The 14,465-nt window shown below is 36.9% G+C and overlaps 1 protein-coding gene and 1 long non-coding RNA gene across 5 annotated transcripts in view; one reads left to right on the top strand and one right to left on the bottom strand.

Moving 5' to 3' along the window:
* The window catches only part of LOC123773344 (ankyrin repeat and BTB/POZ domain-containing protein 2), a 198,588-nt gene extending 185,530 nt beyond the window's left edge, over positions 1–13,058 (top strand). For all 4 annotated transcript variants that reach the window (XM_069318138.1, XM_069318139.1, XM_045767007.2 and 1 more), the window contains 10 exons: positions 2,513–2,635; positions 3,030–3,295; positions 3,737–3,881; positions 4,373–4,663; positions 5,827–6,021; positions 6,500–6,734; positions 7,117–7,322; positions 7,450–7,743; positions 8,070–8,252; positions 8,903–13,058. In XM_069318138.1, the coding sequence (XP_069174239.1) occupies positions 2,513–2,635; positions 3,030–3,295; positions 3,737–3,881; positions 4,373–4,663; positions 5,827–6,021; positions 6,500–6,734; positions 7,117–7,322; positions 7,450–7,743; positions 8,070–8,252; positions 8,903–9,103 (2,139 nt within the window). In that variant the 3' untranslated portion in view covers positions 9,104–13,058. The remainder of the gene's footprint in view (positions 1–2,512; positions 2,636–3,029; positions 3,296–3,736; positions 3,882–4,372; positions 4,664–5,826; positions 6,022–6,499; positions 6,735–7,116; positions 7,323–7,449; positions 7,744–8,069; positions 8,253–8,902) is intronic.
* On the bottom strand, positions 9,015–14,328 carry LOC123773345 (uncharacterized). Its single transcript, XR_006774777.2, has 2 exons — positions 13,717–14,328; positions 9,015–9,089 (listed from the first exon to the last, which is right to left on the bottom strand). It is a non-coding gene; the product is annotated as an uncharacterized lncRNA (long non-coding RNA).
* Between the last annotated feature and the right edge of the window lie 137 nt (positions 14,329–14,465).

Genomic DNA, 14,465 nt, shown 5'->3' with positions numbered 1-14,465 from the left:
GCTAGTTATTGCATCTGCCCAACTGATGGGTTTGAAAGAGGATTTTGTTCTGGTGAAGTTGAGAATAGAGTGGGTCGGGTGCATAGAAAGTGCCTAGTGCAATGATAGCTTTGGTTAAGAAGAACAAGACAGAGAGAGACAGCCAGAGAGTGGCTTGAAGCAGTCATAGTTCCTACAATTAAGTATGGTTGCGAAACGCTTTGTGGTTCGAATGTGAAAATATAGAATTACAGCAGTAGGATTGAACAATTTGAGAATTGTGCGCAGTGACACGAGATTAGATAAAGAAATTAAATTGTCTTAGAATGCTGTACAAGATTAAGGAGAGAATAAGGCATAATAATGTGGTTGAAACAAATAATCCAACCTACACATATGAAAAGAAAGGAAAATGACAATGTTTTGGGCCGTTGTGGACAAGACATAACAAGGAGTCTAGGAGGGATTAAAATCTTGGCACTTTCGTTTCTTTACGTGTGGGGGATGAGGTTATTAATTTAATTAAGATTAAGGATATTGTATTAAAGTGGTTTGTTTGTATTGCATGCATGATAATAGAAGAAGAGAGTATATTAAAATGAATTTAAGGGAAGGAGAATGAAAGAAAGACTGAGAAGAAAATAGGTGAACATGGTGTGTGAGAGGAAGCATGGATTCAATGTGAAGAGAACATGGGATGTGGTAAGGAACAAATTTAGTTGGCAGCGACAGCAATTTGTGAAGAGGAAGCAAGTATCATATTGTATATAACAACTCTGAAGGAGCACTGTATACTGTACACACATAAATTATCCACTGCACCACCCCTTTGCTTAGTGATGGGTTGCTGTAGTGGGTAATTTACTGGAGTGTAGTGCTTATTAATCTCTCCCTATATGTAATTTGGTTATCATCTTGAACTTTTTCTGTAATACTGTACAGTGGCCCCTCCGTTTACAAATTTAATCCATTCCCAGAGACTTTTGCAAGTCGAAAATTCGCAACCCGAAAGGAAATTTCCCATAAGAAATGCCTGTAATGTAAATTTAATTAATCCGTTCCACATTCCCAAAAATATTAACTTAAAAATAGATTTCATGCCTAATTCACACAAATACTTAGTACTATAGTATGTACAAGTTACAGTATACCTTTATTCACGACTTGTTTGCATATGGAAGACGGTGAAGGGTCTTCATCGTCCCGTTAGTGTTTCACCGTTAGTGTTTGGAAGGGAAGTACCCTTCCATTATAACATCAGGCAGTGATGACTTTTCTGGGGTGCTCTCTCTGGCACGTTTTGCCTGCATTCCACTAGAACCTGGTTGTGGCTCACTGCTTGTTTTTTCTCGCTAAAAACTTTTCCATAGACTTGTTTTTCCCTACGTTGTAATACTTGTCTATAGTGAGGCATCACAGTGTCATTAAAAAGGTTAAGGCAGTGACCTACTACAGCTTGCTCTGGGTGAGTCATTTCAACAAAAGTTTGCATTTCTTTCCATAGTCTACTCCACTTACTTCTTAGTTGTTGAGGCAGGGACATTCTGTACTGCTTCCTCCTCCCCCAGTGAAGAAATTTCTTCAGCTGCCTCTTGTTGCTGCTCCCAGTGAAAGGCTAGTTCTTCGGTGGTCAGTCCTTTGTTGTGTTCCTCCCCCAACTCGCAATACACAACACTCAACTCTCACAACACTGTGAATGCCACTTCCATTTCAAAATTTCTCAAACCATCCTCTGCTCGCCTTAAACTCTTTCGTATCTGCATCACTTGTTCCAGGGGTTTTCTTTAAAAGGTCTTCATGCATTAGGCTTGCTTTTTCACAAATGATGGCCTCTGAAATGCTATCACCTGCTAATGCCTTGTTGTGTATCCAAATTAATAACAACATTTTAACATCCTCAAGTGTTTGTGTTCTTTGTTTTGTGATTGTTGATATGCTTTTTGCCACGTTAGCACTTATAAAGTCCTTTTTCCTTAACAATTACAGTGCATGTCGTTGACATAGATTTGCTGTACTGACTAGCTAGTTCAACAACCTGGGTACCATTTTCATGTAAACAAATGATCTCTTGATTTTGCTCTATGGTCATCCTCACATGTGTTTTCTTAGGTTGAACCTTAACACTGACTTTCTTGGGACCCATGGCGTGATATATGATAATTACTTTCATGTTCAAAACCCAAAAAAAGACAAAAAACAATTAAATTCTTTACACAAAGAGATCAAGTGCGGTCGTCACTAAGCGGGAGGCACTGGTAAACTGAAGAGCGGGCAACCGTGCCACCAGGAACCACGCGCTAGGTCGCCCATATGCATATTGACAAACTCCGTTATCTAAGGCAAAGTTCGTAATCTAACTCAAATTTTACGAAGAAATTGGGCTTGTAACCCAAAATTTTCATAAATGGGGGCATACGTAAGCCGAGGTGTCGTTGTACTTCCCTTTTTTCTGCTCGTTAATGCTTCCCTACTCCCACAAAAGTGTTAAATTTGGCATGATGATAAAATAATGTTTATTTTTTCTACTTATAAGACTTTGGAGCAGTCACTACTAACTACTTGCGTGGGTTCCTTGGCTGAACTGAGTGAACTACTGAGCCGCGTTGCCCCACACCACCATCGTGCTGCTAACAGCAACTCGCCAACACGAGCTCAGGTCAGCAATGGACTGCCAAAATATCTTAAGAATTATGTATACTTCCCAAAGATTTTTTTTTTATAAAAAGATTGTTAGCTTGCTAATATCACATTGCTAAAAACCTTACATTACATTTTACAAGAACTATTATACAAAAAAAATATTCAAAAAATTTTACTCTGAATGTATTTTTTCATTAGTTTCATTATTTAATGTTAAACTTTTGTAAATAATGTGCATATATTGTATACAGTTTAAAATATTTGTTTATGAATACTGTAATAATGTAACTTTAGTTTTGTTAGCTTGATGCTCAAAACTTTGATGCCTTTCATTCAATACTTTACTAATTTTAAGGACAGTATTTTGCATTTACCCCACATATACTAACATTGGGCACCTTTTGTATCAGGTAACTTGGGGGCCGTCGGCTCTGCACGCTCTCTTCTACTTTATGCGGTGTAGTCAGCTGGAGCACGCGGAGCATGCCTCTCGAGCACCAATCCAAGAACTCGTGTACGAGCGACCGTATATTGTGCTACCGCCCCTCTTGGAGTGGGTAAGAGTTGCCACAGCCCATACCGAGCACCGTCATTCCACTGTTGTTGATAAAGATGATGTTATGCAGGCAGCCAGACTGCTCCTTCCAGGGGTAGATTGTCCTGTACGAATGATTGGGTAAGAAATTAACCATTAACAAAATAACCCTAACAAAGCTGTACTGAATAGTTTGAATAGCCAGTTAAAAAAAAAAATCTGAAAAAGTAAACCTTTGTTGATTTCATTATACAATAAGCTAGAAAATATATGTAACAAATAAAATAAAAGTAAAGGAGTTTGGGAAAACACTTTATATTTAGAAAATGCAGTAAGCCACAATAATGTGGCTGAAAGAAAAAACCCACAACCTACACACATGAAATGAAATGAAATAACTTTTTAAGTTATTTAAGTCATGATGGACCAAAATATTATCACTTTAATTTCATAAGTATGGGTTGGATTATTTATTTAAAATTAAGTATGAATTACAGCATGTTATATGATTTAGAATTGTCTCTATGAAAAGTGTCTCTTCAGCTTCACCTGACCACGGTCTGACCTTTTTCTAAACACCAGTTATGAGGAGTTAATGTGTCCTCGACGGCAACTTGACGAGATGGAGTGTGCCAAAAAATTCAAGGTTGACCTTGCTTTCAAGATGCTCTCGTGTGGGAGAACGGACCTGGTACCTCATGCTCTTCAGCTCCTACCCGCTACAAAAGCAAGTTGATATTTATAGTAGCCTCAGTTGTCTCCATCTTTCATTCATGTTCCATGCTCTCATACACTATCACCAGGATTATTATCCAGACTGATAACTTCATGATCAGGTGTAATTACAGTATTCAGACTGTTAACTTCTTCACTAGTGTAATTATCCAGACTTCTAATTTCATCACCAGTATAATTATCCAGACTTCATCACCATCATTTCTCATTATCGTCATCTTGATTTACTGGTTCCATATACAATAAGATATTATAGTTCTGACAACTAATGTGTTTTGCATAATAATGGGTTGAAGGTACTATATTGTACAGTTCATTGAATCCAAAGCTCACGAAACATGAATGACTTACTTGTTTGATTGCAGCTATGTATATCAGACTGTTAAAACTGTAATTGGTCAAGAATGTTTATATTAACAGAAGGAAGAATGACAGAACTATTCCTCTAATTGCTGATCTGACTTGTGTCTTCACCATTTCTAGGTTAATACTGTCAATGAGTACGGACTGACACCCCTCATGCTGGCTTGCATTCGTGGTGACGAGCCAATGGTAAACATGTTGCTTGATGCCGGTGCCGATGTGGATGCTGAAACGCCCCCTACTGGTCCCGCTTACCTCATGGCCAATCCAGAGACCCAACACTGGACTGCCCTCACCTATGCTGCCATACACGGACATATAAACATAGCCAAAACCTTACTTGAGAAAGGTGGTAATGTGGAGGGTGGAGCAAGACTTGCAGAGGAAAAGTGTACAGAGACTCCTCTGCAGGTGAGCAGCCGAGATGTATCCAACAGGCCAACACAACATTGGAGTAGTGTTGTACCAATATTAATGATGTTGATCCAGTGTCGAATCAGCATTAATGGTGTTCATCCAACATTGTTCCAGTTTTGTGTTCCTGCTGGAAATATTCTGTATTTGTTATTAGCCCTCACTAAAGATATTATTACTGTCCCCCATGATGAAGTGGTAACCACACTCGCCCTGCATTTTGCGAGCGCTTTGGCCTGGGTTTGTATCCTGGCCTGGGGAGGATTTACTTGGCACCAATCCTTAACTGTAGCCTCTGTTCACCCAGCAGTGAATGGGTACCTGGTTGATAAAGGATTTGGTGGGTTGTATTCCAGGGAAATTAGGATTATTTAAGGACTTGCCTAAAATGCTATGAATGCTAGTGGCTGTACAAGAATGTATGAACTCTTGTATATTTAAATAAAAAAATATTAAAAAATTATAAACTATACGTAAGTCACCATACCTGTACACTATATGCATAATAATGGGTTGTAAAAAGTAAATAACACTGTATTATTCAAGTTTTATTAGCACTAGCTAATATAGTATATATTATAATATATAATATATTATATACTAATATATAGTATAAATATACTAGTAAGTTAATTTTTTGGGGGCGGGTGGAAAATTTAGGCCTCGTGTCGAGTACAGGAGTTGATTTATTTATTCAGTACTGTACTGTGTTTTCTATCAATCCATCAATCAATTTACATTCATGTTCCCAATTACTACTGAGTACTAGGGACGATTAGTTAAGAATAAGTGAACATCATTGTTCAGCAACAATATTGTCTTACAAGGAGGTGGTATGTGGGCTAGCACATTTATACCCAATTTCAATGTGTGCAGGTTAATTTTAACTGCATATAGATTTAGCGAAGGCATAGTGGAACAAATGTAACCCTATATTTCCATGTTTGTGGTTGTAGCAACTATATCTGTATTCAGTAATGTGTGTGGGAGTAACAAGTAGAGGTATATCCATCTTTATCAGTATGAATGAGTAGTACAAGTAGTGAGCATGTATACCACTGGACAACAACACCTATTGTGCTCAAAAGCATCGCCACCTTTCTCTAGGAGCAGAAAGTGTAATGAGAGGCTGTGTACATGACACTCTTGTACCTTTTCAGGTTGCTGCTGCGGCTGGTCACACCGACATGATGGCTCTTCTCTTGTCTTATGGTGCCAACCCCTATCTGTCGACGCTGATGAAGGACTCGCTGTGCTACTCTGGTGCCGCTCAGCGGGGATGTTATGCTGCCATTGCTGTTGCTGCGGCTCATGGCCAGAAATCTATTTTACATAAGCTTTTATCCCAGCCTCAGGTACAGGAGCTTTACCTATATTTGTTGAGACACTATGATTAAAAACTTATTATGAACTGTATAGGAAGTTAGCAATGGTATGAAATTTGTGTAAATATAGTAGATCTTTCATGAGCTGTTTCTTGGTCATTTTGTTTTATTTTTGCTAGTGCAAGTGTGTGTCTATGTACTTATTCTACACACAAACAAGAAAAGTACAGTATTAACACAATAACTTGACGTATTTCCTGCATAGACGACAAGAAAAGTTAAAAGGATATTTTGTGGAAAAAACTATATTAGAATGTTTCACCATACAAAAGTGATTTTCAAGTGTTTATAGGAAACACGTTTTTTTTTGTGCATGTAGATACAATATATAGTCAGTAGTGGACGAAAAACATGCATTCTATCTGCTGGCAATTATGGTAATCTTTTAAGATATTTCAATACAGTATTTTCCAGTAGATTTTACCTTATTCCAAATTACATATTTTAGCATGCATCAGCTAGAGAGGTTCTATCTCTAGAAGAAATTCTGGCTGAAGGTGCTAATGGAGGCAATACGTGTGATCGAGATCGACGACCTGGAAGACAGATGTGCGTTATTGATGATCCTGTGGGACGAGGAAGTGTGGCTTCTTCTGACTCCTCTCAGGTTGTGAAATTGACAAAGCAACAAATAAAGACGCTCCAGGAAGCAATGTACCACTCTGCAGAATCTGGACATCTTGGTATGCCTTAAATGTTTATATTTAATATACTGAACCTAGTACAGTATCACCTTGTGTGTATGTGTGCAATTACCTAAGTGTAGTTACAGGATGAGAGCTACGCTTCTGGTGTCCCGTCTATCCATTGTCATATAATGCTTTGAAACTACTGACAGTTTTGGCCTCCACCACCTTCTCACTTAACTTGTTCCAACTGTCTACCACTTTGTTTGCAAAAGTTAATTTTGCAAACAACGTGCTGCTTGGAAAAATTTTCCAAGCAGCACGGGTTGTGGTGAGCCCATCATACTCACCTGGTACAGAAGATGTACTGTTCTCTATTATTTTATATTTGACACCTTTTTTATAACAAGATGTATTACCAAAATTGTTCTTTCATCAGAAATGACTTTGGACTTGCGGAACTTAGGAGTTCCGTGGACCTTGCACTGTTGGATGCACACACTAGCTACTGCTCATGAACACCGGCTTGAGTCCATAATTGATCAGTTGCTGCAAGACTTTCTTCAAGTCTGGCCAGATGATTACTCCGCCCAGTTTGTGGACGAGTGTTTGCCACTCCTCTTCACTATCTTTAGATACAGCAAGGTTTGTTTTTGCCTGATATCTGGTTTCAACTTAGTACCTATTTCCTTCTGGGGAAGAATGCAATGCTTTCCAACATCTATTTTATTAATTTAGTTATTACTTCTAATAATTGGTGTGGTATTGACAGAATGAGGGCACATCTCTACTACTAGCAGACATCTTCTCATCATGCTATGGTAAAGAACCAATTAAAGAAATTCGTGACACTACCATATCAGGCGGAGCTCGAATTGACCCAAAGTTTGTTAACAATCCAGAACTCTCTGATGTCCAATTTCGAGTTGAAGGTCGTGTGTTTTATGCTCACAAGATTATTTTAGTAAATGCCTCCTCAAGATTCAAGCAAATGTTAAGCTCCAAGTTTTGTGAGGGAAACCCACCGATTGTTCAAATACACGATATCAGATACGACATTTTTGAGGTAATGTGAATATTCATTTTTAACTATACAAGTTCTGTTTTTCATGTGAAAATTTAATGTACATGTTTATTATACAGCAGTTACTTTGGTAATTAAGAATACAGTACAGGGTATTAATGAAATATAAATTACTGGTATATTTTTTTGGAGGTGGGGGGGTTGTAGTGCTGATAATTAAACAATTTTTATTTTATAAAGCTTCATTTCATTTAATATACTACAGATGCTTTCATAGATGAGTATGATTTCTTAAGAGAGATATAAAGTTCTAGTCATTTCCTTGTGCAAGCTTTCTTAAACATTGTGCAATTAATATTTTCCTGCAGCTAGTGATGCAATCTCTCTACAAAGGCGGGTGTGAGAACCTGGAGGTGGAGGCCGGAGATGTACTCGAGTTAATGGCGGCGGCAAATTTCTTCCAACTAGATTCTCTTCTTCGATACTGCGAGTCTCGCTGCTCAAAACTTGTCCATCTTGATAATGTAGTTTCCATGTATATCCATGCTAAGGTAAGCTATCATTATAAACATAGGAAAATGCTATTAATTATGACACTTCTCTGCTAGTATATTACAACTATTTTATCTGTTATAATGTATTCTAGATTCCCAATCATTGAGTCAGTCTATAAGGGTATACATGAAAGGAAAAGTTCATCAATCAGTTCAGTACTTAGTATATTAGTAATTTTTCTAGATTCCTAGTTCATTCTCTCTATGCCTGAATTGTTAGCTTTCCCTGTTGTACTGTAAATCCTGGTGTACAAGTTAACTTGAATTTGACTTGTACAACAGGTTGACCTCACTTTGTTCCACTAAAAATTCAAATCTAGGCCTTTGTTCATCACATAAGTCAGCTCCCAACATTGAACAAGCCTCCATACAGGCTGCCTAGCTGTCACACTGGTTGGTTCCTGGATGGCAGTAGGAAAGTGGCGTGGTGTCAGGTATGTGACAAGTTGACATTACAGTAATTCAAATTTGTTGACAGGTACGTACTTGGTAAAGTACAGTACGGGTAAAATGGTGTAAATAAAGTACTGGTAATGGTGTAAAGTACAGTGACAGGTAAAAATGTTAGAATTTTGTAGCATGTACTGTACTTTAACATACTGTAATGTCAACTTGCATAACATTAATTAATTCAAATTTGTTGACAGGTATATAATGCAGTGCAGCTTCTTGAATACTGTCAAGGCTTCCTCCTCCAGAATATGGTTGCACTTTTGACTTACGACGACTCTGTTCGTCGTCTCATTTTTGGCAAGAAACTACACAACCATGATGTGCTGGCAGGCCTCTTGCTGACTCTGCAAGCACGCATCAAGGCCCGCTCATCTCCACGGGCTGGGAAAAAATGAAATGAAGCATGGAAAATATCAATATTATAGCAACCTTTACCAATAAGAGTGTCATAGTAAATAAAGTGAAAAATAAATTTGTGAATGAGAACTTAAAAATAGTCTAATGATGGTACAGCTGTACCAAGATGTCAGATCCTTGTTTGAAAAAAAGTTAACTGGTGCTGCTCATCTTAGACCTGAACAATTACTCATATACAGTACAGTGCTCTTTCAATTATTAAAGAAAATTCACAATGAAAATGTGTTCATGTTCAGTGTCACGCATTTACAGGGAGATACGTTAAGTCGTCATGTTACCCCCAGATAATGGAATACTTTCTCTGCTAGCAAATGAATGATTAGCCCAAGTGCAAATGAAAAAGCTTAGGTAAATCATTGAAGCTTCAATGTGCTGGCTTTGTAAACGAGGGTTAGCCACTACCTGGGCTGCCAGATATAAGCTCAAACTCTCCCTTCTGCAGTTCGGTGAAATGTAAGTACAGTATTGCCAATGCTTTCAGCTGAAACCTCACTTAAATGTTAGAAATTCAAATGCTGGCATAATCCAGTATAAGAATACTGTACATTCTGGAAAAATCATGAATAAAAATTAATACATTTTATGCTGCATGACCATATTAAGGTTTGTTCTGCTCTGTCTCCCAGCTTTAAAGTTCATCTTTACATTATTGGCTCTCAATTTGTTCATCCTCAAATGCTGAGTCTGCTGGCCAGATTTAAGCCCCAATTGTTTTTGTTAATTAGTATAGTGTCCATTAAAGTTTATGCATAATAACCATTATATCTTGTGCTGACAATTTTAGATTGTTATATCAAACTCCCAGAGTATGTTTATTTTTGTTTAGAACTAAACGATTAGCTCAACAAGCATTTGTCACTAAACAAAATTGAAGAATGCAAAGGCAGACCACTTCCTCTCTTTATGCACATTGTCAAGAGAAGAGCTCAGCGAGCCCCTGATGTTTTTTTGTTCATCTTTATCATAAATTTTGCAACTAAAGACAATTCTAAACCGGTGATAAATATTTTTAGCCAAACTTCATCTCTAAATGATCTTCCTTAGTGAGAATTGAGGCAATACAAAAGACAAGTTGATACAAATATTGGTGTTAAAATTTCACTGACATAACTTAAGACAGTGTCCACAAAGTTCACAATTATGCTGCTGTTGACTTGTGTCCCATCATAAAAGTGGGAAAATGTGGAGATCGAAAACCCATTATATATTGAGTAGGAGGGGACAAGTCCAGCAGCTTAGCTCACTGTGTAGTTTACTGTGATAATTTAAGGACAGTGGTGAAAAAGGTTGTGTTTAATCTTAAATTTATAAATGAAGGTGAAATAAGAATGCAAATTTTAAGTGACATTAGAAGAATATGGCCAAAACTCAACCTCAGGATGCTGGTCAGGAATCAGCAGTACATTATACGATGCCTGTACTTGAACTTTTTACAGGTGATCTTTACCAAGAATTCCTTGGCGTGATATCACTAAATGATTCAGAACATTTATGTGAACTGGTTACCTAGCCATCATTTTGGATTTGTGCCAAATATTGTGCCAACTTTAAAAGTATTTTAAAACAAAGAAACAAGTGTGTGTAATGAGAACTGTCGACCTCATCAGTGTCTTGACGGAAAGTTTGAATGCTCAATAGATCTACAGTGGCAGTGTAGTTTGGTGTGTAGACATTCCAGATTTGTCATATAACCAAAACTGACTTTCTGGTGCTCTTTTATACAAGTATGCCTCTCTGGGAATACTGTACGTTTATTTATCTGACAAAACTGAGAAAAGAATGAAGTAGCAAATCTTAGTAGTGAAGTATTGGTGCCAATGTTGAACTGTAGCATGCATTGCATTGATAATTTTTGCATATATTGCATTGTTTGTTGATATATTATAAATTTTATATACATCTAGGCATACATGTATAAATGATATTTAAATATCTTCAGGACTAAAATACAGTACTTTTAATATATTCCAAATTTCTCATAATTTATCAGAATGTTAAAAGAAAGTTGGATATCTATTTTTAGATGTATAAAACTGCAGTTTTAAAAGTGCCAACACTCGAGAGTAACTTTTAATTTTACATCTTTTCTTTTAAAGCCGAGTAGGTAGTGTTTGTTATAACTATTTTAATATTTTGTGCCAATTTCATTTAACAAAATAATTACTTTTGCAATCCCAAACAGAAAATGTTGTTAACTTTAACCTATGTAAATCCCTTCAGTGTTAATTACTATGCAGAGTTGAAATCACAAGAGCTGACTGGTTGAGTTGGCTTGGATATCGAGTTGTTACTAAAAGTTAAAATTACCCATTACCGTCACATTTGTTCCATAAAAATGTTATTCACTAACGAGTTGTTATACCTCACCAAACTCCAGTAACCCTTTAAATTGTAAATAGATTCTGCCATCACGTGACCCCACCCCCCACTCTTGTACAATACCACTACCTCAGGTCTACGTGTGTCGTCCTGTGTGTCTGTTATTTGTCCGTCTTCTGTACATAGTGTTCACTGCCAGCTAGAATTCTAAAAGTGCCAAGCAGTTCTTTGCTTCACCGATGCACTAAATATAACAAGTGCTCAAGCATTCACATTATTACCTGCTGTAAAAGGCAATCTGTACATACTGTATTTCACTGAGCAATATTACATTTGTTTACCAGAGTTTAGTACTAAATCTTTTCAACTTCATTTAGAAATCTTTACTTTAAATATTCATCTCTTCGTTCTTTTCGGCCATTAGCTCGGCAGCATTGTAGACTAGCAATCATAACGTGTGACCAGGCCACATTTACCCACTACCACCAACAATGAGCCTTACATTGTACATTTAAGTATTTGCATCAAAAATATATATTATAATATGCTGGCATAGGTTTGGTGCTTCAGTATAATTATATATCCTTACAGGATAGCAAGCAAAGTTAGTTATTAACATTTATTATCAACCACTACAGTATTTCATTTTAGCTCATGCACTGACAAATGTGTATTTTGTTGGCTTGCATTCCTGGTTTCCATTAAAGGTGTGTAATTTTGAGGTGTTTCTTGGAAGGGTTTAACTGTAAAAGGTTATATTAAGGTTAAACATTTCAGTAAATAGTTAACTACAGTATAGGTTGTTTTTGTTAAAATTGAAATTTTTAATATATACGCTTTTTAATCCTGCCAAACTTGTATAAGTTCCTACATTAGTTTTCCACAGTCTCAACTCAGGTGGTCTATTATCCTTTAATCTACTTTTTTACATTTGTTTTGAAATGCATTCCAACTATCATTTTTTATATTATATTTATTACAGCATCATCATTTTTTTCTTCAAGGCAAAATATTATGACCAATACATTGTAGATTTGTCCATAGAGGTCAAATGTATTGGTAATATTTGTTGCTTATACAAACTAAGGCCTTTGGTGATAAATGTTAAAGATGGACTCTAGTGGTGCATATTTTTCTGAAAGCAGAAGAAAGTGTACATGTATACAAGGCCCTTTACATAATGTGTCCTACATATGACTAGTTTTACAAGACCAGTTCAAAAAATGAAAATAACTTATTGTAAGACTAATTTTTCTCAAAAGATGCCCAAACCTTGAGATATTGCAGTAGAGTAAAAAATTGTGATCTGCAACAAGGCAAAGATCACTGATCTCCTGTAGATCAGTCTAATGGTTTATTCTCCCTTGTTATAAAGTAACAATTGTACAAAAATATTGTATAAGTGCCTGCCTTTGTACAGCTATTTCATCAGTTTAACAGAAGCAGCAAAACTCTCGGTGACCTCTATTACAAGTGCAATAACGGCACTGTCCTTAACGAAACTGATATTAGGTCTGGAGGTATACAGGCAAGGACACCCAGTATTGTAAAGGCTTACGTGCTCTAAGTTAAGTTCTGTTTATACATACTGTCCAATAAAATAACCAAGAGGCATAGTTTTATTTTCTTCTTACTCCAAATTAACAGATTAGATAGCAGATCACTTGGTCTCTAATGAAAAACAAAATAGGATTTCTACTCTTCTACAATTGGCTCTTTTTCTTCTAATTACCAATGCAGCAGCATCCCCTGATACTATATCAATTTTCACCACATACATTTACAGTCCCTGATATACCACTTGTATATATGTACTGCATGTGTTTGCACGCAGTTTGGAAAGGGTCATGCTGTATATTTTGATGTGTTATTTAATATGAATGAAAGGGGGGTTAGATCAGGGATTCAAGCATGAATTTTCACAATTTTTCTCATGATATTCTTCACTTGAAGTTGAAAAATTAACAAAAGTTAATTTTGCAGGCGATGAGTCACAATAACGTGGCTGAAGTATGTTGACCAGACCACACACTAGAAATTGAATTGAATTGAATGAATTGAATGAAAAATTGAAAGAAATTGAGAATGGTCCAGGACGGACCGAAACGTCGTCGTCCCTTCAATTTCTAGTGTGTGGTCTGGTCAACAAAAGTTAATTTTACTTTTAATCGGCTCAACTTGTTGCTAAAAGATGTATTTTGCTAAAGCCACCTTATCCTCTGTTTCTGCAGATACTAAGTGAATACAAATGGGCAGATAGCCATATACATACCATGCAGTTAGCAAGATGTGAAGTGGTTGCCAAGCTAAGTGGATTTGGCATACCTGAAGAGGGTTTTGGAAGTTGTTCTACTCCCCAAGCCCAGCCTGCAGCCAGGCTCAACTAGATAATCTTTGTGTATTCTAATTGGTTGGTTGAGGCAGTAGGTGTGGTGTAAATTGATGTCTCTTTTATTCTTGTAAATCAACATCCAAGTGCAAGATGACTATTGAAATTTAGACAAGTACACTTAATAGAAAGTGCTTGAGCTATGGCTAATCTCCTACTGTCACTGATTTTGGTGTTGCAGTCGGGCTATCTCTGGTGATGGTTTGAATTTGTGTAGAAATTGTGCGGTCTGCTCTACTTAATATTTCACGGCAGTCTGATTTGTTAAACACTAAAGCACTTGTAAATTTCTTAATTTATGTGGTTCTTTATATAGGCATAAGCCTTATACTACTATATTACGTATACACTGGATAAATGTTACTAGTGGAGTACCACAGGGTTCAGTTCCAGTACAGTATCAGCAATGTTATTTGTCTATATAAACGATTGGCTGCCTGCCAACCATTGCTGTTTGTAAGTTGACCAATCAATGGGCTCACTTTCGAGTTGGATTCAGGCATGACCAAAGGCAGCCACAAATGTTCTGCCATACCAAGGAGACTGAGGGCTGTTGTAGTGTCTGGCAGGATGTTACAGTACTCCCTCTTTCCTATGAAGGACATCTGATCAAGGGACATAGTAGGCAGGTG

The sequence above is a fragment of the Procambarus clarkii genome, chromosome 89 (assembly GCF_040958095.1).
Source record: "Procambarus clarkii isolate CNS0578487 chromosome 89, FALCON_Pclarkii_2.0, whole genome shotgun sequence".
Classification (NCBI taxonomy): Eukaryota; Metazoa; Arthropoda; class Malacostraca; order Decapoda; family Cambaridae; genus Procambarus; species Procambarus clarkii.
Note: the sequence above shows the minus strand (reverse complement) of the source record. Positions and strands in the feature narration are given on the sequence as shown.